Source organism: Ptychodera flava, chromosome 5 (assembly GCF_041260155.1).
Source record: "Ptychodera flava strain L36383 chromosome 5, AS_Pfla_20210202, whole genome shotgun sequence".
Classification (NCBI taxonomy): Eukaryota; Metazoa; Hemichordata; class Enteropneusta; family Ptychoderidae; genus Ptychodera; species Ptychodera flava.
Genome location: NC_091932.1, coordinates 39,762,275 through 39,787,654, shown reverse-complemented (window position 1 = coordinate 39,787,654; position 25,380 = coordinate 39,762,275). Strand labels below are relative to the sequence as shown.

Here is a 25,380-nt window from a genome sequence, read left to right as displayed (position 1 = left end):
ATTTCACGTGATACAGTTCGTCATCAAAATTTTGGCAACATTTAGAAAAAAATTGACGGGGGTAGATTTTATAAATATGATAAAAATTGACTTTGGCGCTCAAAGGGTTTAATACCTTGTAACTATTTATCGTTAGGTATGACAAATGCTGAAGTGTTACATCAAGTGGACCATGGTTACCGTATGCCATGTCCTCCGGGATGTCCGGATCCACTCTACCAAATCATGCTGGAATGCTGGAAGAGTGATGAGATGGAAAGACCTACATTTGAAACCCTTCAGTGGAAGTTAGAAGACTTCTTCACACTGGAGCAACAAGAGTATCACGACGCTGGTGTGGTTGCATAATGCTAATACTACAACTAAGATGTGTGTTTGTGATCTTGCTATCAGACTTTTTATCTGAATCTCTGTCGTCACGTTCTGTATTGAATGTGCTCTCGTTAAGAAGTTATATCTAGGCATTTTCAGAATGGTGTCTTTTCTCTCTGTTTGTGAATTGTGAAATTTGCTTCTCTATGAAATCAAGTCCCGAAAACATCATCATCATCGTACATAGTCATTGATATTATTGCCTGACCATCTGTATATAGTGTGATTGTTGATGGGAAGTTGACCAGGTTTGGGTCAACTTGTAGTTGTACACTTATGGTTGTGTCTAGTGGCTTTAGAAGAAGACAATTCTTGCCATAATAATATGTGATTTTTTCACAAGCACAAGTAAAGTTCGGTTGGCTGGTTGGGTCAATGAATCCAGCACGTTTATCACTTTTTGTACATATAAAATTTCCGGTCTTATCCTTCGAGACAAGTCGAGTTCTAACACAGCTTTGCCGATACGTTTACAGGAAACTATAACAACCACATACAGTGACAGCAAAGTTCTGTGTGCTTTGTTTTGATCGATCAATACCAAATCAATCAATCGATCACATTAGTTGGACATTGTTTCACAGGTAACCTCATACACATGGAAATTACTCCATCCTGCAAAGTTGAACGTAATTATCACAAGACTGTTAAAATACAGGTAACAAAAACTGCCATTTTCCTCCGTTTAACTAGATTGTTCCCGCTTTGAGTAAAAAGAATTCAATATTCCATGTTTGACAGCATAAAACAAACAAAAATATTGTCCAATATCCTTGTTGTGAAGTAGGCATGTCCAAATATGTCACTGTCTACATCTGGTTAAATGTCTGGCGTGCGCATCACCTGTTCAGTGTCATCAAAGTCCTGCATGTCTTGATGTCCAAGATACACGATAAGAATTCAAAATATGTTTGAAAATAAATAGCAAATTAAATGTCAGTTCAGAAACAAATTCAAATAATGCCATGATCATCATAAATTAAAAATTTTTGCGACACAGAAAGTGAAAGTATCTTTGTGAAAAACTTGTTTTGCAAAGTTCGTTGCATGTTTGATTGACATTTTATTGAGAAGCTGTAAATAAATATTTGTTTTAAAACGAACAATTGGGTTTCAACAATTTCCCGTGACGGGTAGGAAATGCATTTTGCCAAAATTTTACAAAACTATATTTGATTATCCACTCATCTAGTATACTAAAAATGTGCTACAACCAGTATGTTTGTATCAACCAATGAAATACTATTCCCGCAATGGAGGAATTTTGATCAGCCAATGAAATGCTATTTGCAATCTAAAAGGCAAATCTTGATTAGGCAATGAACAATATTGTTAAAAAGAGTCCCTGATAGATTGTCTGTATTGGTTCATTGCTTTAGTGTGTAATGACACCGATATCGGTAAAACTGTTTTCATATAGAAACTAGAAGTTCTACGTAGATAAAATAATCCACTTTTTAAAAGTTTAGTGGATAATCTTAATAACTTTTGTTTCATCATTCGTTTGAATAATTCAAATGCATGTTCTTTTCTCTAATATGTTCTCTGTGTAATTTTAAATGGTGTTGAAATACTTGGAGATACCATTTGAAAATATTTTTGTTTTACATGGATGTTATAAGGTTTCGTTTTGATTTGGAAAAAAGATTGTATATTCATTTTATTGCTTTATAGTCTTAACTTATACTATCTAGATAAAAACACTTTCCTGAATAATTGACACACACACACATTCAGTTTGATATTGTCTTCCTTAGCTCTGCGAAAGAGCTTATGTAATATCTATCAGGAAAACCAGGACAACTTTGTAAACATTAAAAGTCGTCGAAAAATGTAGATGTCAAGATATTTCAAAAATTCAGATACCAACATAATAGTTACAATGATAGTTTCTTTTGAAATCAGGGCTTAGTGAAACTCTTTTGAATAATTTTCAGTATTTTTGTCATGTACAGCTTACCTAGCTAATAGCCAGCAAAGCCCTGTGTCAGTAGTATAGAGTATAAAGAGGTCAGTGACCTTTGACCTATACATGGAAACAGCGAGAGGAACTGAGCCAAATTAAATGACTTATAAGCAATACCACATGTATGACAAAGTAGACTGATAGGAAACTGATAGGAAATCTTGATAGAAATTGTCTATTAAATGAGGGCGTATCTTTGTGAAAGACATTAGAGAGCTAATATTTCAACATCAATTGAAATACAGATGTATCTTGGTGGAATTTACATGACAAAATTAATCCAAAATGTTGACAAAAATACGTCTAGTCTTTTCCCAAAGAATTCGTGTCTCTTGTTTTAGATACATTGTATGTGCTTTTGTTTTATTTCTAGTTTTCAGAAATTCAACATTACATAGTTGCCAATGTGATCAGAACTCTGTTTATCTTGCTTGCCCATGGGTAGAATCTGTTCCGTTTGGAATACAACTTTTGAATCATGTAATCTAATTATAGAGTGTGGACAAAACTAGATAGAAAACAGAATACAAACAGTTCATTCAGTGACAATACTTAGAGGTTATTACCCAATATCGCCTGTTCCTGTGTCGTATCAGCATGAGTGTCATTTGTGCTGCGTCAGACACGAGACGAAGTCGAGTGTCTGACGCAGCACAAATGACACGAATGCTGATATGACACAAGGAACAGGCGATATTGGGTAATAACCGATTTATCATATACCCATGCCCATAATTTTAGGGAATTTTTACTAATAGAACGAAAAACCTTTGATTTTGAGGCTTTACTTTATTATGCCTTGCGCATAAATATCAGAATGTTTATGTGAACAGGCTTCATTCATACAGTATACGATGAAGATGTCAACATCACGCGCGACATCGCTGCAAGTCGTCCATATCTCAATGAAACCCTAGAAGAAAGACACCGGGATACAAAAAGCGTCGTACAGAAGGAACATTTTAAGGCGCAATATGCTATTACAACTGTAACCGATCAAAAACTGCTGAGCTTTAAATCCATCCTGATTTCGATCGTCGTACGGCACGGAGCTCGCGCGGAGAGGGGACGCCATTTTGTTAGTTTACCTTTAGAGTTGCCATGTCAACAGTCGTCGCGCGCGCCACATCGCTGTCACGCCACGCGCTCACTATCTGTTCGGTGGAGACCGTGCACAGTGCCGGCGCCGTGCGAAAGGCAGAATGTTTGCTAGAACTTGACCAAAAAAATACCATGGGAAAACATTTCAAGACTCAACGTGATATTTCCGTATTTTGCAACCAGAAATACCCGTGTTCCTCGAAGCCCTTCAAGTTTTTACGTCGGCGACATCGCTTCGCAGGCGGGGAGCGGCAGCCATTTTGTTGTTTACGTTGTTTACCAACAAACTGCTAATGTAGTTCGGGAAAACTCTAAACTGATGACGTTCATCGTGCATATCTCGACGTTTACCGTGAAATATCACGGCTGATATTTTACGTTGAACGTCACTAGGATGTAGCAATATGGGCATGGGTATATGATAATACACAGGGAATAAAACACAGCCTTTGCAATTTGTAGTGGGAATGAGAATTTACTGGTATAAACATAGGTTAAATTGAAATTGTGTCATTTGATATGTCCAATTCAAGAAAAACAAAATGCACAAACTCAAGTCAATACAAGATACTAATGATCATAGTGCAATCTCTGATATGCTTTCACAAGCACAAACAAGAATAATGTAGTTGAGGGTACAGCACAAAGAATTGGTTTACAATACAAATATACTGATTTAAAATAGGAAAGTGATGACCGTAACCACTTTGTCACTTTTACTCTCAATATAGGAATTTTATACAAATTGATGAGAAAAAATCAAGTCATCATTGTATTGGCTTGGTCATTTACGTGATTTTAAACTGTTAAGTGATACTATAACCATTTTAAGATTACACTCTCAATTTATAAAAATCGTAAGGAAAGTTTTTTATTTATATAACTTTTTTCAGCCATGTAATTTTAAGCAAGCTTTTAAGTGATATTGTACTGCTGTTTTCATAGCTGATTTCATTATTTGTAGATTTACTTGAAAGTGTGTTCGATAAATCTGTGTACGTAAAATTATATTGATGTTGACTTCTGGATAGAATAGAGGATGATATTGGTACTTTTCCAAATTTTGGAGTAACGTGGGTGTGAAGAGGTATTTACAAGTGTGTGGGGACCCATTGAATTTCGTTTGATTCCTGAAAATATCAATATCAGGTTTTGCGTGCACACTTTCTTGGACAATTTTAGCAGAACCCTTCTGTATAGGCAGTTAACAATTAGAAAATCATGTGTGTGGTAATTTGTAAAAAAAATCGGGGTAATTAATGCAAAGAAGTTTCAGTAATACGTGTATAGAAAATTGTGATGGCTGTTTATGTCATTCACTAAATAGAGTTTACAATCATTTAAGTGGGTCAATTTCTTGACCTTCATATGGAAATGGTCTCTTGTTGCCACATCGTGAATTGTGATTTTGTTGGTACTTTACAAAGGTATTAACTAGATGGTAAGCATAAAATAGCAATACTTTATGACCAGGATACTTTGATAGTCATTGATACATTACAGACTAACAGATCTGGTCCCATGATGTCTTTTATCACATTCATTGCCATCATGGCTGACACAGCCATCACAGTCATCATGGCTGCAAATGTAGCTGCCATGGCAGCCATTTTGTCTGACGTTTCCATGGTGACTGGCAGCCATCATGTCTATCATATTTGGATAGCTGTCATGTCTTGTATAATGGCTGCCATAGTCATCACTATAGGTACCATTGCAGCCACTGCCATCATCGATGGCAAAACCCATCACTGCACAGTGCAGCCGTAACCATCACAGCTACAGCAGCCATCATTGTTGGCAGTGATCTTCCTCTTGTGCTCAAGTTGACTGTTTTTGCTGTGTCGAGAACATGACTTACAGGGATCACATCTTTTAGTCTGTTTATCCAAGTATGCTAAAAATCACTTTTCTGTAGCTGCTTTATTCTATGACTCTTAGTACATTGTATGCCAATAGTCAGAGGGCAGTGTCAAATAACTGTACTAACAATTCAATTCTGCAGCTTGATTTGTTCAAGTAGCAATCCACAGATACCAATTGTCTAGTATCCTTCAATAGAAATGAGATCAGCTGTAAATTTTGAAAACAATCACAACTTAGCAATTTTAAAAGTTTTAAATTTTTAAGAGAAGTCTGATTTCAAGAATTGGGCCCTTAAATTTCAAAACATAGTTTGTATTATTTTAAATGTTTTTCAGTGAAACACATCTGTCTGCAGTAGATCTTAGACTGCATGTTCAGTTATTTGTATTTTAAATGATGAATAATGAAATGATTAACTATTGTGCACAAAGGATGAGTGCAAAATTTCTATTCATCAAAATGCAAAAATCAGAAGGCTGTCCTTTCTTAAAGATAGCCTTATATGTCCTATTATCAGAATGAATGAGATTTCTAGTCCATGTTACCAATAAGATATTTTGTATTTACTTTTAAGAGTTTAAAACCTGCTGTCCTTTCCTCACGAAGAAATTGATTCTTTCTTAGAAGATTGATTTTTTGTGTATTTTTATCAAAACGTTATTTTGTAATAAACCAACCTCTCATACTTAGTATAGTCTGAGTAAATTTACACTTTTTGTAACGCTGGAATTTGAAAAAAATATTTTATCTTCAAATGCCAGCTTTTTTTTTGCAAATGTAAGTGTTAAAGTTATATAATGAGTTGTGATTTTGAAATTTAATGTAAGTTTATAAGCTTTGTGGAATATTCCATAGCATGTGATGAAATGCAAGTCAAACATCTGTGGAAGTGTATTCATGATGTTCAAATTACCCATCCACAATAATGGTTTGGCCCAAACCCATTGTTATCAATGGTTAGTGTGGATCTGTCCACAGGGAGTTAGGGGTGAGCAGGTTATTATTCTTTTACATTGTTCATTGTCCAAAGAATTCTTTATCTGACACTGAGAACGCAGAAGTAGAATATATGTGGTTTGGAAATCCTTGTTATTGGGAATACAACAGTGAAGCTTGTAAAACTAACCCAAGTCCACACAATCAAAATAAAAAAAACTAAATCTCCTAAAAAGCAAACAAAAGTAAAAACAGTCAAACATCAAGGTAACTGCAGTAAGTTCTTACAAAAACATTTGTACAACAAAAGCTATGGTATTTTATGTCAGCAGTGTTTCCTATCTTCTTCATTTTTGTTCTGAAATACTTTGAAAAACAAAGGAATATGGAACTCCTTAGGTATAAAGACCATTGATCAAAGAGTGGCAATATTACAAGTGAACTGGTGTATTATCAATGATCAAGGCTTTCACAAAACAGGCATAGCACAGGTTTCCTTCATGAACCAACAGAGGAATCCATTTTGATTTCTGTAAACACAGTAATTTTCATCAAGTTGGAAGACTAATGAGATTTTGTGATGGTGGCATACACAAACTATCAAAATTGTCTTTTTTTTTAAACAGCTGAATAATATACTAGCCATTGTAGCTGGTTTCCATGGATACTATTGTTGTGACATCATGGTGAAAAAAATGAAATATTTCAAATTGAAAATGAAAACTGGAATAATGTAAGAGAATCGTATATATTGTACTGGTGATGTCTGTGGTATCATCAGTATAGACGACAAAATTTTAACAATGATAGAATGATAAGATAATGGAAATGTCACTGGTATTTACAACATGGCTAGAGTTTCATTGGCATCTGCCTCAGTATCATGGATAGAGTGTTGGATGTTGATACACAGCTTTCATCCGCTAGGCATTTTTATACTTTGAAAGTTGTTTTTTGAATTCAAAATGGGTTCTCATTTTTGAATTCAGTGGAATTAGACATTCCAGGTAGCTCACACATGTCTGTGGTTTGTGTGTGAAAATAGCCCGTACCCTACTAAGCTATGTAAGACTATATACAGAAATAAAGAATGAAATTGTAAAAGTTTTGTATCAGAGTCTGCTTTTGTAGTTGGTGGCACTATTATTTGTTGTATCATATTGATGATGCGAGTGTGTGACTGGCTATGCCAGCATGCTAAGCTTGACTTTGGTTAGTGTGTATTCAAAAACATGAGCAACCCTTGACCCGAGGGCGATCGATATGTTACAGTACCGTCTGTGTATTCACAGCTAGAAACTACACTGATACACCCACTGTATTTATCACAAACAAAGTTTGAACAGATGTGAAAAGTTTCCTTCATTTCCTTTATATACTTTGGCTAAATTTCACTCAGGATTTCATCTTATAAATGCTTAGAGTAAATTTGACATTAACAAAATTAATATAGGATTATGTTATCTGGTATTGATAAAACATGGCATAGGATTAAATGCCCTTCCTTTCCCTGACTGGATATTGACGGCGCTATAAACGGCAACTTTTCATTATTGGCACAAAGGGTCTCTGTGTCCCTGGGTTGACTTTGGTAATCTCAGGTAGTTATGTTTGCCATTTAGTTACGTCTTCCAAATCAAAGCATGCAAAATTTTAACAAACTCTGAACATTGTAACTTTGATGCTGAAGCAATTTAATATACTGAAGCACAGACAGTAGACTAAATTTGAGTAACTAATAATACATGAATATTGACCTTAATATTCAGCAAAGCTATTGTGGAAGTATGCAAATTTGTTTACAGCTTGCTCATTCTTTCCCACATGTAAACAAGGGGCAAGCCAGAAATGTCAAAGGTCACAACTTCAGTCTTCTGGCGTTACTCCCAACCTCATGCCATCAACTGGTAGAACCACAGTCATTTGTGGTTCAATACATGGTGAGGGCCCCTGTTAACATAGAAAGAGAGGCTTTCTCTATGTATTCAACCACAAGTGGCTGAGAATAGAACCACTAGCACTCGATTCTGGAGCTGAATGTTGCCAACACAGTTTTTTCAAAGCAATATTTCTCATCACAGATGAGGAAACCCCCTCATACTAGTATATTTTTAAAAAGCAGAGACTCTAAAGTTTAGTATGGTAGCAGTAGTTTACTCGAAGGATGAAGTATGTGTATATTTGGGGTAAAACACCTCAATTTGGTATCAATGATAAAAACTAATGTAAGTAAAAAACTTGATGGTATTTTCTGAAATAGAATAATTCACTTGAAAGAAGTGTATATGTAGAAAAAACATACTATTTATTTTGCATTATCTTTCCTCATTCTAGAATGGCAAGAGATGAAAGACTGACACTCTAAAAAGTGATTAAGAATCATGATTAGCAAAAATTAAAATGCCTCTTATTCAAATGTAAGAACTTTATTGCCAAACAAGCTAGTCATTTTGTTGTATAGCATTTAAAGGACATAATTTGAAAATTTCAGGAAATTTGACCCAGCCAGAGTTAAGTTTAAAAAGTAGCCAGGAAATCAGGTGATTACATAAATTAACACTTCTTTACCATGCAACTTACGACTGCTTAACAAGCTAAAAGGTGAACCAAACCAATATTCTAATCTTGGATTGGCAAATTCATTAAAATTGAGCGACTTATTGCAAAAAAGTCATTTCAGAGCAAATACGCTGTGTTGGGTGCAGTGCCCCTTAAGACCATTGGAATCCTCAAAAAAAAAGAGTCAGCATTCTTGCTTGCTTTGGTACAAATCTGTTGCCGAATTTTATTTAAAACTTTACATCACCAAACCCTTCAAAAATATATATCTTTTGAATTCAGACCCTGAGAGTTTTCTTCCTTTATGTCCTTTACCTTTAATGAGCTGCTAAAAAGTTATTTCGTCAGGCACCGTCCCTCCACCCACGTGGGTCAGGGCATTTGGTCAGGGCATTAAGCTTCTATGTCGGTGATGATGGTAGCACAATTAAAGCCCCAATAGCTGCTAATTTTATGCATTATTTTCATGATTTTATTTTAGAACCAGAGTTGATTTGTTTAAATTTACTCGCTGAAGGACGTGTATTGAAGTATCACTGCTCGCTGATTTGGACCATGTGCCTACACCTTTTAACAGGTTAATAATAAATGGGTGCCACACCAATAAAATGGCCCCCCCCCCCCCCCCCCCCGGAAAATACAAAAACAGTATTTCCTGCACATATACATCGTGCGTAACAGAAACAAGTATAATGCCTTTGTTTGAATGCATCACACAGTGGCTAACATTTGTTGTTGTAATCTTTATTTTCTCTGTCATATGACAAGTTTTGAAAATTGCAGGAAACTAAAATGACGTTAAAACCTTTGAATTTACATGCCACCTCGACACTCATTGCAGCGTTATACATTTTTTCAGTCTCTAATGAGTCTTATTCAAAGAAAACTCTTGGAAAACTAAGGATATTTTGAGATCGGTTAATTAAACATTTGCAGCTATTGGGGCTTTAATGAAGGGGATTAGGCAGAGTAATTACATATAACATGGATTGTCTTCTCTGAAATACCATGCAGAGATAGCAAGGATAGAGTAATAGGCACATAGGTATATCTCTATGACAGCACTGGGAGCCAGGTCCTAAATAACCAATCTCTAAAAGATACAGGGATGGACCCACTACATTATTTGGAGTCAGTCCTTGGAAGTTGACATATATAAAACACGAAAATTGTCAAGGACATTTGATCTCAAGTGCTGGAAAATAGTGTTGACGTAAATTTATTTTAAAAATAAGAGGAATTCTGAACAAAGTATGCATGCTGACTCAAAGTTTTTTAACTTTTGACACTTTATTTATTAATTTTTTTGCAATGTTACTTACCATGTAATCCTTTATTTTCATTAAAATAGGTACATGTCACATTCAAAGCCATACAATATGACTGGGATGACCCTGAAAATCAGTTCTGTAACAATTCCCTTGTAAAGTGTTTACACTTTCTACTGGATCATTCAAAGTCCTATTGCGTGACTCAGGGCTGACACCGTAACCATGGTAACAGCACCTGTGACATTTGACTGCATGATTTGTATAAAATGATAACAATGCCTTGCTTAGACTGACTTGGAGCACTGCATTACTCAATGTCATATCTAACCTAGACCCTGGTCTTTCACAGCCAGTGACCACACAAGTCCAGCTCATGTCAGTTGCAATGTGTCCATAGTGATCAAACTTGGAGTGACTAATAGAAAACCTGCACATCCTTAGGTTTTACACTAATGTCCAGTGAGAACCCTTCTTCTATATATTATGTATGTCATTATAAAACACCATAAAAATTATCAAGAAAATTACTGATGATATTGCCTTACCCTGTAACCTAAAACCAAGTGATCATATTCTTATAGAAAACTAAAACTTTTCATCAAATTTAGAAAAAACATGTTGGTTTCATTGGCTAGAAGGTTTTGGCATTGTTACCATGGAAATGCCATCCAAAACTCAACATGATGATCTTTCAAAAAATTAGACATAGTGGTTTAGGATCATTTCATATTTTTCTTGTTGTCCTGATGTCTTCTGTGGCTCACCATTCACCATGATGTATTCCTGAATGATAAAATAAAATAAAGATGGAAACTTTTGACTTCAAAAAAGTAAACATATTTCGTTTGGCAGTATATTCTTGTAAGTTATGTTTTGAATTTGCTTATTGTATCCAAAAGGTTCCAAACATCTAAAGTAAAATACTGAAAAATATTTTTATATTCTCTCAATCCTAATGAAGATTAAGTCAAAAGATGAAGTAAGCATTTTTAACCTTTTTACCACAATGGTTTGGCCCAAATTCATTGTTATCAATGGTGGTTATGGACCTGTTCACATGGAATTGGGGGTGAACAGGTTAAATTAACGAATCAAAGCATGTTTTACTATAGGTGAAATTGTAAAAGTTACTGTGCTGATTTAAGTCACACATTTTCATTGATTCTGAAAGAATTGCTATGTAAATGACACTCCAGCAGGCTATACCCTGCCCTGCAGTATATCATCTTGCATCATGTATGGTTGGCTTGTAGAGATTACCCACCTCCAATTCTTCCAAAGATGTGGCTTCTTTCTCTACCTTTGCACCAATACCATGCTTGAAAGTGCTGTACCTTTCCTGTCATATGGAAATTAATGAATTTCATGGTTACAATATTGTTAAACGGATCATACATGCCAGCTAGGCAACATGACATGAAGTACACTTTAATAACAAATGAACTCCATGAAAAATAAACAATTATCAGTAATATAGAGATACCAGCAAAATTGTTAGAAGGAATTAAGACCATTTTATCAAGTTTTGGTACAAACCAACTTCATTTGTTCAAACACCACTGTAATTTCAATACAGAAATAATGGGTGACGCCGAAGCCATTAATGTTTATTTATGGGCAAGGGTAAGATGAAAGCCAAAAATTAACGTTAATGGTCAGGTTGGAGTCTGTTATTTCCATTATATTATCAACTAACCCAAGAAAACTGTCGAAATTTACGAAAACTTCCAACATGAAAGACAACAGGGGCCCCAGAACTTGTATTATACAAATGTTGAATTCACTGAACAGTGAGTTGTGCAATATGCAACGCACTGTCACCCATGCTGTATAAATTTGCAAATCCTGAGATTTTTTCGGAAAAAGTGTCTAAACTTGTTGCAAGCAACTTGTTGCTTGTGTAACGTCAAACTCTCTAAATGAAGTGTTACAATTCAAGGGATAGGTTGTTTATCAGCTTTATCTCTGAGAAAACTGAACACAACTTTCAAGGGAGCAAAAAGAACTAAAATCACATAAACAGTCAATATCAACCACCAATAATTCGAGAACCTGGGATTTAGGACTGTGGCTTGAAGCATTCAGTAAGCTCACGTGTCATAAAAGCTAGCTGGTAAAATGTATTTGTCAAACTTCATTTTGATTGAATTTGAACCTTATGGATTTGATGATTTACTCTCTACTTGGCACTTAATCCTTACCTTAACCAATCCTGGCAACACTCCATCAGTCACTATGGCAACCGCATTGCGCAATCCGCGTGCAAACGCATCCATCGCACCAATGTGAGCAATGAACATGTCCTGCAAGTCAGTTGACTCTCGGCGAACTTTGGCATCAAAGTTCAGACCACCTGGACTCAAGCCATTCTGATCCAGTACAGTCTGAGAAAATGAAAATTAAGGTCAGAATTCTCACAGTTGTGTAATCATGACATAAGCACTGATGTGCAGGGGTGGGTTCAGACTGAAAGGGCAGTCACCTGAGGGCGCTCTCTACACTGGCACCCTTGAGTGACAGATCTTTCTGTCTAGGGGTGTGTTAATCCTATTCCGTAAATCACCAGAACATTGATCAAGGGAAGCCTACTTGATACATCAGACTACTTAGGGATATGCAGCATGTGTAAAAATTATGAACACTGAAATTTTTGGTATAAAAATTAGGCTTTATTCTATGATGATAAAACACTTATTTAGTTTGAAACTAGTTGAAAAGTTTTGTATATCCATGGAAAAATGTACCCGTTATTCAACAAATCATCAACAGTAGAGAGAGCAACCCTCTACTGTCTATGAACAAATATACAACTCATACAGGTTGTTTTTGTCACCATTACAATACATATTTCTTATAAAACAGAAAGCAGCAAAAAATAGCAAATTTTGAGCTTTGCAAACTCTTACCATGTCCATTTTTAATCAACGTAAGGAAGGTATACATATATCAAGTAGGTTCAAAGATTATAACTACAACTGGCGTCTCAATGGCAAAAATAGTGTTTCAACATTTAGCTTTTGTTCATTTTTGGGATCCAATTTGGTATCATACCTTCATGACAAGTGTTGTATTTTTCACATCCATTGGAACTGATCTGTATCCCATCCTAAGTCTGGTGATCCAGTGTTAGAGTCAACTGAACCCAGCATACCAAATCTGTGGATGATTATAGGTACGTATAGGTAATCGTTGGCTATGATATTAGCACCCTGAATGCAAACTGTGTTACAAATATCTCGGTACAAAATCCATGAAAAAAATTACAATTGAGTTAAATGATACACTTGAGATAGAAAACGCTCACTGAGATCACGTGGTAAACTGGATATACAGTACACCAGCCATAATAATCAGGGCAGCTATGTGCTTTGGTGCTCAGATTAGGGCAGGTAACTTCTCAAAGTTACCTGCCCAGAAATCTTGTTATCACTTGCAATGAATTTCCTGCCCTGTTTATTGCCCCATTAAGCTAGGATGTGCCCCGGGGACAGGTATTATGAATCTCAATTTTTTAGAGTTCTTTATGAGCTACCACTTGTGGGAAGTTTATTTTAAAGTCATTTTGGTGTAAGAAAACTTTTCACCATGTTAGTTTTTGAATTTGAAAGGATCCGTAAATGTTGGGTAATTTGTTTCTTTAATACCAAAATTTGCACGGTGACCCCTGCTTTTTCCTTGATTTGAAAGAGAAACGGTTGAAATATCCCTTGATGAAAGTTGGGTAAAAGTTTACGTCTTTCACGTTTGAGGTGCACACTACCTTAAAACATTACCACACTCTGTCAGACTTGGCAAAAGACAACAAATAAATTTATGACTTACGCTGAAGCCATTACAATGTCATGTTCATAGCCATGGCCGGCCAGTGTTGTATGGTTTGGTTCAATGTTCAATTTGAACTCCTTATCCAAGTTGTACTGCTTCAAAAATGCAATCACTGTCATGGCATCTGAAAGTTAACACAAAATTGACCATTAAAACTGTAAAATATCAGTAATGAAAAAATAAAATTTGCCCAGAAAGAGAATGAATAGTTGCTAAGCAGATTACAATACAATAAAAATTTTCTGAAAACTGATTGGTAATGGCTTCTCGTCTTATGGTACAAAAAGTTTTCTGAAAAAAACAACCAAATGCATGTATTGAGAAATGTTCATATAAATTTATGACTAAAATCATATTTAAAAGGCCAATATAGGTTTCTCTAAATTTTCTGTTTGGTAATATCTATTTGCAAAACAAATTGAAAATTGGTTTTGATTTGCCCAGGATAATTATTTAGATGTTGGAAATAAAGAATAAATATTTTTGATCTTATACACTTACCATAGTCATACTGATGTTTAGTTGGTTCTTTTGGTTTAGGCTCAATCAGCAAAGTGCCTCCAAATCCAATTTTATTCTTGTACGCTGTTCAAGAAAGTGAACCAGTTTTATTGTTGATTACATAAAAAGTCATACTGAACTATTTCAAAATTACAGGCTTCATAGGAATAACTTTAAATTGTCAAAAGTTGCATGTACATTGTAAAAGGAAGATGAATTGGCAAAACTGTCAAAATTTGATGAAATCTTACCTACTACCATCTTGAAGAACTTTGCCATGTGATTTAATTCTGATAGGACATCAGTGTTCAGCAGTGAATGATAACCTTCCCGTCCACCCCAGAAAACTGAAATACAAAAAAAAATGAATTTTTTACATAAATGGCAGTAGACACTGCTATCGTTATCATATAACTACGTACAGACAGCATGAACAGAACACCAATTTCACACAAAGGAAAGGCAAAAAATAATGTGGTCGATTAAATTACCAAAGTTTTCTGCACCAAGTTTGAGAGCAATTTCAAGGCCTTTCTTCACTTGTGCGGCTGCATAGGCAAAGACATGAACGTCTGGGTTGCTGGCTGCACCATTCATGTACCTACGGATAACCACAAAGAGGATTAGATTATTGACAAAATCGTTTTCTCAAGAAAGCATTTAAATATGCTTGTTAGGGTGAATAATATCGGGTGACAACCAAAAATGAGGTTGGAGGATAAGGTATAGTTAGACATCACATCACATCACATAATGTATTTTATCATTTCACCTTCTTCAATTTTTCATCTTCTGTGTGGACACTGTTCAATCTGTGCAGTATATCACAGATTTCAATAAATCTGATAAACACAACTCTTGTCAGGGCAAGTCAAGAATACATTCTTCAGTCTCATAAAATTCACACCAAGTCTTGGAGATTTTCATCACCTTGGATGTGAAAATAGATTGCAAGTATTCCATAGTAACTTCACTCCAGTTTTCTTCATCAACGCCAATGCTAGGTCTGTTATCTCGTCAAGGTTTCTATTTGTTTCCTCCAATGTATCTCCTTCTGGTGCAATGTCTCTGTAGTTTTGAAACATGAATTGTGGGTAATAATTAAAAAGTCATAGTAAACATTACCAAAGATATTGCTAAAATGAATGAGTTAAAACCAACATCAGTAACAATGAAATATTGCAATGACAGATTAAAGTTGGTGACAAAAACTTATTTTAAAAGATTTACTGTCAACCCACTCCCTTTGTGAGGACATCTGGTGGCACACACGACATTAGAATCTGTTTTGTCCATTATAAAGTACAAAGTTAACACATTTGTAAAAGCAAAATTGCTTCTTTCTAACTGTGCAAATTTTCATTCTTTGCTCACAAATTAGATTGCGTTGTCACAAATGCAAAACCAACGTGACTTTCTTCACACCACTGTTTGAGCAACACCACAAAATATGTTGGCCTATTAAAATTCCGAGTAATTTCCAACTAGTTATTTCTATCTTTTTTGGATCCATGTTGACCATTCAAGCAATTTCAAGCAAGATTTTCAGTAAATTTATGAGTAAGACCTTGTGCTATTTTTGACCATTTTTTTCTCACTATTTCTTTGAGAAATACTGCATCAAACTGATTTCAACTATTAAAAATTGCAATAGTGTTTGCAACAAAAATGACAGGAATGTCAGCATCAACTGATTGATTGACAAATATGAGAAAAAAAGATGAAATTCTTTGAACATTCCACAGTCTTAACAAATATAAAGTAAATCCTTTCCTTCCACGATGACTACATGGGTACTTAAACAGCCATAGAGGGCGCTAGTTGGTCTTCAAGGATTGCTACTGTATGTTATCAGTGAAATGACCACAGTTTCATGACACATTGCTTCATCAAATATCAAAATCAGGAAAGAAAAGTGACCATCTCTATGTCCATTGTTTGTTGATGACAACATCAGAACATTTTTAAAGGAAATAATTCCTAATTTTTCCTTTTAATACTTTCAAAGTAGCTGTACAATATTCCAAACCTGTCATGGAATGTCCAATACTTAATGCCAAGTTTGGAAAAGAACTCAAATGCAACATGTAGTCGCCTTTTAGCATTCTCCATGCTGTTTGATCTATAAAAAAACCAAAATAAAAATATCATTCAAAAAATTAAAAAGCTGTTGAATATGAGTATTTCTCCTTGATTTTGCAAGTATTGTATTCCCATCCACAACAGAATTTAGTGATACCGATATATGCAATAAATGAAAATTTATGATAAGTAGTTCACCATCTTTAAACTTTTACTAGGACTGTTTTTGTTGCTACCAGTAACTTATGCATGTTACACGTCATTCTCATATGTATACACCAAAGCTTTCCTGCATAACATGTACATTGTAGATGCAGCAACTTGTGACAAAGAAAAGAACACAGCATGTAACATTTGGTGCTACTGCCTCGCTCAAAGTCCACTCAAAGTCACTGAAAATTCATGGAGGTTTGAATTTTCAAGGCATGGTAGTGTGAATGTCTCTTTTAAAACATTCACAATGTATTTGATGTTTTGGTTGATATCAATCATGGCTGGACTGTGTATCAATCTACCAGTACTTGTAGGCATACTACTGTATTCCTTTTCCAAAGATATTTTCAGTTTTAAAATCCAGGGAGTTTGACGAATTGTATTTGTGTTTCCTATACCTTTCGATATCTTTTAACTGTTTTTGTCAGTTTAGGAATGTTTTGAAATTTCCCTGTATCTGTCCCACTGCAGTGCCTTTGTATTGTGTAAAATTTTCTTGTGTCAAAATGTTATTGTTAAATATCATTAAAAGCAAGACACTGTAGTTGACATACAAAACTAGATTGAGAAGAAAATCATGATCAAAGGTTACAGCTACTGGCATTTTAACCAGGAGGGTAAACTGGCATGTACTGAGAATATTTATTTTATATCTTGACACAGATTGGGAATGAAGTTGTCATATCGCCAATAATTAACCAACCTTTGCCAGGGTCCATAAATAAATTACATGTGAAAAAAGCTGCACAAAAACATGACACCATTACCCTTGTACTTTGGACATTTCAACATTTTAAATTACACACTTGAAAATCATTGTGGCCTGCTTTTATATGAACCCATAATTTTGAACCACATTATTATGACTTTTTTATTCAAGCATATATTTGATTGTGTTGGTTTTGTTGTGTTCATATACAAGCACCACACCTCTAGTCCCCAGCTGTGACTCAAGTCATTAATTCATATTATTAGCTCTTCCTACCATCATCCCATGGCCTTTGAATTGTGGGGAAACCAAATGGATCAGCACCACTGCCACGGAATGTGTGCCAATAACACACGGAAAACCTCAGCCAATCTTCCATTGTTCTTCCATGAATGACCTGCACCAAAGGTAGAATTAACAAAAATTTAACCTGACCAAGTTCCAAAAATTTGATGTGTGCATCTTCTTGAAACTGCAGTTACACTCATAATTCTTTCTTCATCATGCTCATATTTCCTGCCTATGATATCTTCCAAATATTAAAATCTTAATTTCTGAGCAACAAATAATAGAGTAATTTTGATATTTAAAAAGTAAACATCCATATATTCAATGTTGATTGGCACTGAACAGAGCTGGACATATCACATCAAATGACATATGAAAAAAAGGTATGAACCATTTGTTCATCAAGTCTTTGAAATATCAATTTCAGAAGTGTGACCTGTTTTGACCTTTAACCCTTGAGAGAAATATGGAAAAAAGGTATGAACCATTCATTCATTAAAGCCCAAATAGCTGAGAATGTGTAATAAATCAATCTCAAAATATCCTCAGTTTTCCAGAGCTTTCTTTCAATAAGACCCATTAAAGATGAAAAAGTGTAGAACACTGTCATGAGTGTCAAAAGTAGCATGTAAATTCAAATGTTTTGACATCATTTTAGATTTCATGCCATTTTCATAAACTAATCATGCGACAGAGAAATAAAGATTACAACGCTAAATGTTGGCCATTGTGAGTTGTTCATTCAAGTAAATGGCATCATGCTGTTTCCAGTATGATCACAATGTGTATGTGAAGGAAATACTGTGTTTTTTATACTTTTTTCCTGGGCGCCATTTTATGAGTGCTGGACCATTTATTATTCAGCATGTTAAAACGTGTAGGCATGGTCAAAATCAGCCAGCAGTGATACTTCAATACACGTCCTTCAGTCAGCACATTTACACAAACAAACTTTGGTTAGAAAAAACTCATGAAATAACGCATAAAATTGGCAGCTATTGTGGCTTTATAGTCTTTGATAAGTGAAATACAAACCTCTGTGGCATTATAGTGTTTGAAACACAACACATCATCAGGTCCGGCATGCCCATTGTATTGGATTTTACCAATTCCTAATGAAAGAACAAACAGGGAGTAAAAGTGAAAGAATTCAGAGTGATTAAATCATACTTTTTACCAAGTCTTGGTTGTAATGGCTTTCAAATGGTGATCTATTCAAAAGGAGAAAAGGCATACACAAAATAATATTGTTCATCCTGATACATGAATTTAGAAACAAAGAACTTAAAGGAATGAACCATTTTTTCTGGATAAGGGTGGTCGGAATTGTGACAGGCAAGTTTGTTTTCACATTACAAAATTTATTTTACAAAATTTTCATGGCATACTTTAACTTTTCCCAAGAACATTACATTTATTACATACAGAGACTCTCTGAAAGCAACATTTTGTCAAAAAAGGCAGCTTTGAAGATAATTTTGCATTTTTGCAGCATCGCTCATCAAAAACATACATACACTTCACCAACTTCACAAGCATTACAAGGTATAGGAAGTAATAATGATGGCAACACAAGAAAGTCCTGAGAAACTTTATGATTATGCAAAAGGCACATGATGACCTATGACCTCTACTGAAAACAAAACAAAGCAAAACAAAAACACTACACATAGGCACAGGCCTTTATTAAAAGAGCTGTGCTTTTGAGCTGATAAGAGCTGACTTGGAATAGAATACTGTTAATAATGTAGAACAGAGCCCTCTACACAGTGTATGGAGGGACTGTGTGAAGAGTAACCTTGACGAGTTGAATAGAGCAAACGTATGAGATTTACATCTGCCGCCATGAAAAGTTCGTAGACCCAGAGGGACAATCTTAAAACGATCAGAGATAAATCAGGGCCATGAAATAGAATGACTGGCAGAAGATAACACGATATCATAATCCTCGATTTGCAAAGTATTATGCAGACAACTATGAAGCCCGCGCTTTTCTCCGATTAGCTTGCCAGGAGAGGAAAATGGTTTGAACTCCTCAGGCTCAAAGAACATCACACGGAAACCCCCGGACAAACCGAACTTTCGAGAAGTTCACGGCTGCATCACCGAAATGTAACTACATACAATTTACATTACGTATTGGTTATAAGACTAGTCTGCTGGTCTTCGTTTGACTGTTTTAGTTTACCCGATCGGCATAAGAGAGTGCCACGCCCCTTTAAAGGTCTTTATCTAGTCTTCGTTCCGTCCACAAAATTCACAAAAATTGAGGTCAGCAAAACTTTGGCACCGGTCATCACTGGAGTTGGCAATCGAAATCACGTGTAAGCGATTGAATAGCACACTCAGTGAAAGTTCCGTTACCAATCCAATGTACAGTAAATCTTCTGATCTTGTACAATACATGTTTGATACAAAAAGTTCTCTCCAATGAATCAACACTTTTCTGCAATAGTTGAGCCATTCTAAACCGTATCTACGTCCGTATAAAATGTACTCTGAGCTGATATGAACTGACCTGGGAAAAACTCATCCGAATGCGAGTGATTTCCCGCGTTGTCGGACGACTTCCTTGCCTTCTTGGGTTTTGGTCCAGACATGACTGACCCTGTATTGTCAACCTATCGTGTAGCACTGGTAGCAAGGGCCCGTGAACTACACACACCCCTATTGTGCACTAACACTGGTGCAGCATCACCTGGTCCAGCTGATAGATGACCTATGATCCCTTATGAAAAACGAATGATTATCATACCACACGTTTGAGGGCGTAAGACTTTAGGGTTACTTTATCATCGGGTGCAACAGTAAGTCCCCTTGGGCCTTTGGTTAGGGAGGGAGGGAGGGATTTTTTGTGTGCAACCGTTAACTTTATTTGATTTTATTAATTTAAACTGTGATATTTCAGATAAAGATTTCAACTCCAAACCGTCTGACTGCTTTCTTTATTACACAAGCATTTTATATTACATGTATTTTAGCTTTATACAGGTCAATACAGGCAGAAATACACAATACTGGAGGACCATTTATTGCCTGATGTTTTATTTTTTGCCTTTGTTTGCCCTAAATACAAATTAAAATACGTGTCTATATTTGCTGTAAATGTAGTGTTAAATGTGTGCCTTTATTGCATGCATTATAGTTTGATGTACGTGGCAGTACTAGGGTGGTGAATTGCATAATTTGAGAGCTAGGTCTCTGAATGGCTGCTTAAAAATGACGTTTATTTCGCAAAAGTCAATAAATGACACGAGACCTTCGAATTCCACAAATATCTGAGTTCAATCGATTTTTCAAACGTATGGGGTTAGTGGTCCGTGTATTGGTAAATCGAAGACTCCTAGATATGTTGCAGTTTTAGCAGATCAAGAGGATATCATAGACCTGGTAATGTGACAATTCATGTTTTGCTATCAATTTTCTAGTTTTAGCCGTGAAAGCCGTACGTGAATATTTGAACTTTCTTTTCAAAATTTAATATTACTGTTCAAAAGCGGTGAAAGCTGAGAATGACTGTCGTTTCGGAATGGCTATTACCAGTACATATATTGTAAATCCGTGATCGATTTAGCTATACCAGTACCTTATGTAGGCGTCGTTAATACTACACGTAAAATGCTACAACCACGATTAGGTTTGAAGATTTGTGTTTGTGATTTCATCTGATGAGGTCATTCTATAAACCATGAGCCGGTTAAACTCAGTCCTGTCCAGACCGTTATTCTTTTATTACAGCATTTTAAAATATTTTCATTCTCTTTGCATTGCAAAACATCAATTACTCATCAAAATTTCTAATTTTTAATTTATGCTACATGCTTTATTTCAATATTTGAGTGAAAATGAAAATGCCACAAAATATTGTGTTTTTTTCCATGTACCGAAGAATTAAATGCATACACATATAATACAATATACATAAAATACATACACATATAATTACTTTTATAATTATAATTACTTTCTCCGTAAATTCATTTTACGATAAGTCATTAATGATTGAATGAAAAAACCCCAAAATCTATGAAATCTTATATGTCGACCATTCTTAATTTGTTAGACTCACTTGCCTGAAAACAAAGTTTAACAGAACCTAGTATGATTTGTACTTCTGAAAGAACCGTGCGAAAGAAATGTGCATCGGCTCAATATTTTCCCTAAATCAATCGGGACCAATGTGGAGCGCATAAAATTCCCGAATTGTCAGAATATTCCCGCTTATTCTTTCGGAGTGCAAATGAATAAACTTGCTTTGCAGATTTCGCTTAGATTTAAGCCTATAAGTGACCTTTTCTCAACATACAGCCTCATAGCAGGTCAATTTTTGCATGAAAAGCCTCCACACGCCGATAAACTTTAGTCCAATAAAAAAACTGAGATTGAGAAACTCGCAGATTGTTAAGCTTGAGAAGCTTAAGCTTGAAAATGCTACTATTCACTTGTCATAACAGCGTCTCTATTTGTAGACTGCACTACTATTGTTTTGTTTGAATTCGAGTGACTAGTCCAGACCAGAATTGACTTGTCAAAATTAACAACTCCGTCTGCTCATGTACTAACCGAGTAGACAAGCTCAATACTGTGTATCGAAAATCCAAGAACAACAATATCTGATACAATGGGTATCTCCTTGCAGCTGTGGAGAAGTCGCATTGGTGTGTTTTCTCAGCCAACATACTGGCGATGTGTTGATCCTTGGCTAAATGGCACTAAGGAATATGGCGACTGGCCACCTGGTCTTGATCTTTTGCATAGGACTGTGGCCACCATGTTTGTCATAAGTTTGGCACTAGCACTGAGTTACGAGCTTCTAAATGTGAATTTAATGAATATACTGAAGACCTCCGAATACCAGAATGATTTAAGATGCGAAGTAACCCGTCGTTGTGATTTTGGTCAACGTTTCTCCTCTACCAGTGTCCTCGTACGCTGTGAAAGACTATCGGGTAAGTCAAGGTCTCTGGTGTTCGTGCCGTTGTTACTGACCATTGGTGGTGACATAGAACTCAACCCTGGGCCTCGACAAACTAGACTTACGGAGTTAAATCAAAGAGAATCTAGAACAATTTCAAGTCCAGCAATTGATCCGGAAGAGAATTTTGATATAACTGATGTAATCCGTGAAATCCGCGAACTGAAAATTGACCTGAATAGTCAGATTGACAAGTCGGTTAAAGATGTTCACGGAAGAGTCGATGGACTGAAGGAGGAAGTCATTGCCTTGAGAAAAGAACTTGAAACAAGCCATAAAGATGTTGCAAAATTAGCCGAAGAAAACCAGATTTTGAGAGGCAGTGTCAGTGCTTTGTCCCGTGAAGTCGACGACTTGAAAGGGAGAATGAAGCGTGACAACTTGTTGTTCCACGGTATCGATCAATCGGCCAACGAAACATGGAGAGTCTGAAAGCAAGGTAAAGACTTTTATTTCCGAGTCCCTAGAGTTGAACGGGAGTGAATTTGAATTCGAGAGAGTCCATAGATTGACGAATTCTAGGTCATATCCTCAGCCGATAGTGGCCAAGTTCTCGAGATTCAAACAAAGAGATCGTGTTCTACAGTGTGCGAGACGTGTACTGAAGAATTCCAAGTTTAGAGTTGCTGAGGACTTTTTCTCCGATGGTTCGTGAAGCCAGGAAGAATCTGGTCCGTTTCTGAAGAAAGCGAGGGATGACGGAAAACGTGCGTTTCTCAACCATGATAAGTTAAAGATCGATGGATCACTTTATTTCTTCGACGAAGTTTCTAAGGATATTCGTGTCGTTGGTTCAACGCGCCCATAGGGGTTAGGCCGAAGCCGAAATAACAGACATGATGTAGGCATTCCGAACTTAGACTGTCATTTAGAAAGTTCACACACAGATGAAATTTATACTAGCCATCAACAGGATATCGATATGCAATTTCTTTGTTGGAATATAAATGGTTTAAGTAGCAAATTTTTGGATTGTGATTTCATCTCTTATTTAACAAATTTCGATGTAATTTGCCTCACAGAGACCTGGGCCCGTAACTCCACCCAGTTCAATTTGGATAATTATATATGCGTAAACGTGGCAAGGGAAAAACGTTCTAATTTTGGAAGGTACTCAGGTGGTATTTCATGCTTTGTCAAGAAAACTATTTGTGTCAGTGTTAAACAGCTGCCCAGTATTTCCGATAATTTCTTATGGGTGAAAATTACTCTCTGTGTAAATTATGTAACCAAGTCTTTTTTGTTGTGCACTGTGTATCTGTCCCCAGAAGGGTCGTCGCCTTATGCAAATGATGAGTGGGTTCAGGTGCTTGAAAACGAACTGGCGAATTTCACAGCTATGTATGACGATTGTCCTGTGTGTGTGTGCGGTGATTTCAATGCTCGCACTGGTGCTCTGAGTGATTGTATGGAAAGTAATGACAAATACTTACCCATTGATGACAGAGTTACCAACCCTGATATACCCCAACGAGAATCACGTGATATATTTGTGAATAGTTTTGGTAAACACTTACTTGATTTATGTAAAAGTACGGGGTTGAAAATTATCAATGGTAGATATTTTAAAGAAAAGGGGAGTGGTGACTATACATATGTCACAGAAAATGGTGGAAGTGTAATAGACTATGTGTTACTACCTTATACTGATTTGAATCTTGTAAAAGATATGTACATTGACACAAGAATGGAATCTGATCATCAACCAATCGTTTTTCAGTTGAAATTATTTACATGTAACAACCCTTCAATAAGTAATATACGTGAAAATAATAGTTGCATAAAAAATAACTTGTTTAAATGTGAATGGAATTACAACTTTATTGAAAATGTAAGAAATTTCTGGGTAAATGAATTTGAAAACTTCGATATGTGTGAACTGAATAGACAAATAAGTGATGGGCAAATAAATAATGCCATTGAATATTTGAATCACTTCAATGTATGGTGGAAAGAAAGGTCGACAAGAAATGTGTAAAGAAAAATGGTTGGTGGGATAAAGACTGTAGCAAGTTAAAATCTGAAGTCAAAAGAGCTCTTAAATTACATAAACATACGCCTAGTGCAACTTCTTTCAGTGACTTTAAAATCAGTCAACGTAATTATCGCAACACCTTAAGACAGAAAAAGAAAAACTACGACGATTTGAAACAGAGGGACTTTGTTGAAGCTGCCAAGGATGCCAACTCGAAGCGATTCTGGTCAATGTTGAGACCTTTCACCCCTGGTGCTCCGGATACTATTTCGCCAGAAGATTGGATCGATTATTTTGCGACATTGTTTAATATTCCAGGAAATTTTGACGATAGTTATTGTGACTTTTACCAAGAAGTGAACGAATTTGTAAACAATTCTTTTTCTTCAGAAGATTTTGTAAATAGTAACTCAATAGATGACATTACTGTAAATACTGACATTCTGGATGACGTTATTACAATTGAAGAAGTTAACTCGTCTATTCAGAAACTCAAGCAAGGTAAAGCTACGGGTTTTGATGGCATTCCTGTAGAATTTTTTAAGTTTAGCGGTAGTGCATTTAGAGAGATATTGTTGAAACTTTGTAATGCAATTCTTAATTCGGGTAATTTTCCAATAGAATGGGTAAAGGGTATGATCGTCCCTCTTTACAAAAAGGGTTCTCGTGAATCTGTGAACAACTATAGAGGGATCACATTACTTCCTGTTGTCAGTAAAGTATTTTGTAATATTATGCATA

General features: G+C 35.7%; 3 protein-coding genes across 3 annotated transcripts in view; 1 reads left to right on the top strand and 2 right to left on the bottom strand.

Moving 5' to 3' along the window:
- The window catches only part of LOC139133917 (tyrosine-protein kinase Src42A-like), a 28,658-nt gene extending 21,313 nt beyond the window's left edge, over window positions 1-7,345 (top strand). The window contains exon 8 of the mRNA XM_070700700.1: window positions 137-7,345. Within this exon, the coding sequence (XP_070556801.1) occupies window positions 137-348 (212 nt within the window). The 3' untranslated portion in view covers window positions 349-7,345. The remainder of the gene's footprint in view (window positions 1-136) is intronic.
- Window positions 7,346-10,071: 2,726 nt separating this feature from the next.
- Window positions 10,072-25,380, bottom strand: part of LOC139133911 (uncharacterized) — a 28,133-nt gene continuing 12,824 nt past the window's right edge. The window contains 11 exon segments of the mRNA XM_070700693.1: window positions 10,072-10,854; window positions 11,336-11,410; window positions 12,273-12,455; window positions 13,123-13,157; window positions 13,160-13,227; window positions 13,894-14,020; window positions 14,398-14,481; window positions 14,649-14,744; window positions 14,889-14,998; window positions 15,328-15,465; window positions 16,427-16,518. Of these exon segments, the coding sequence (XP_070556794.1) occupies window positions 10,771-10,854; window positions 11,336-11,410; window positions 12,273-12,455; window positions 13,123-13,157; window positions 13,160-13,227; window positions 13,894-14,020; window positions 14,398-14,481; window positions 14,649-14,744; window positions 14,889-14,998; window positions 15,328-15,465; window positions 16,427-16,509 (1,083 nt within the window). The 5' untranslated portion in view covers window positions 16,510-16,518 and the 3' untranslated portion in view covers window positions 10,072-10,770.
- On the bottom strand, window positions 17,664-20,385 carry LOC139133710 (uncharacterized). The gene is made up of 3 exons (XM_070700473.1): window positions 20,208-20,385; window positions 18,725-18,801; window positions 17,664-17,798 (listed from the first exon to the last, which is right to left on the bottom strand). Exons 1-3 carry the CDS (start codon window positions 20,287-20,289, stop codon window positions 17,664-17,666), a joined length of 294 nt encoding a protein of 97 aa, XP_070556574.1. The 5' UTR covers window positions 20,290-20,385.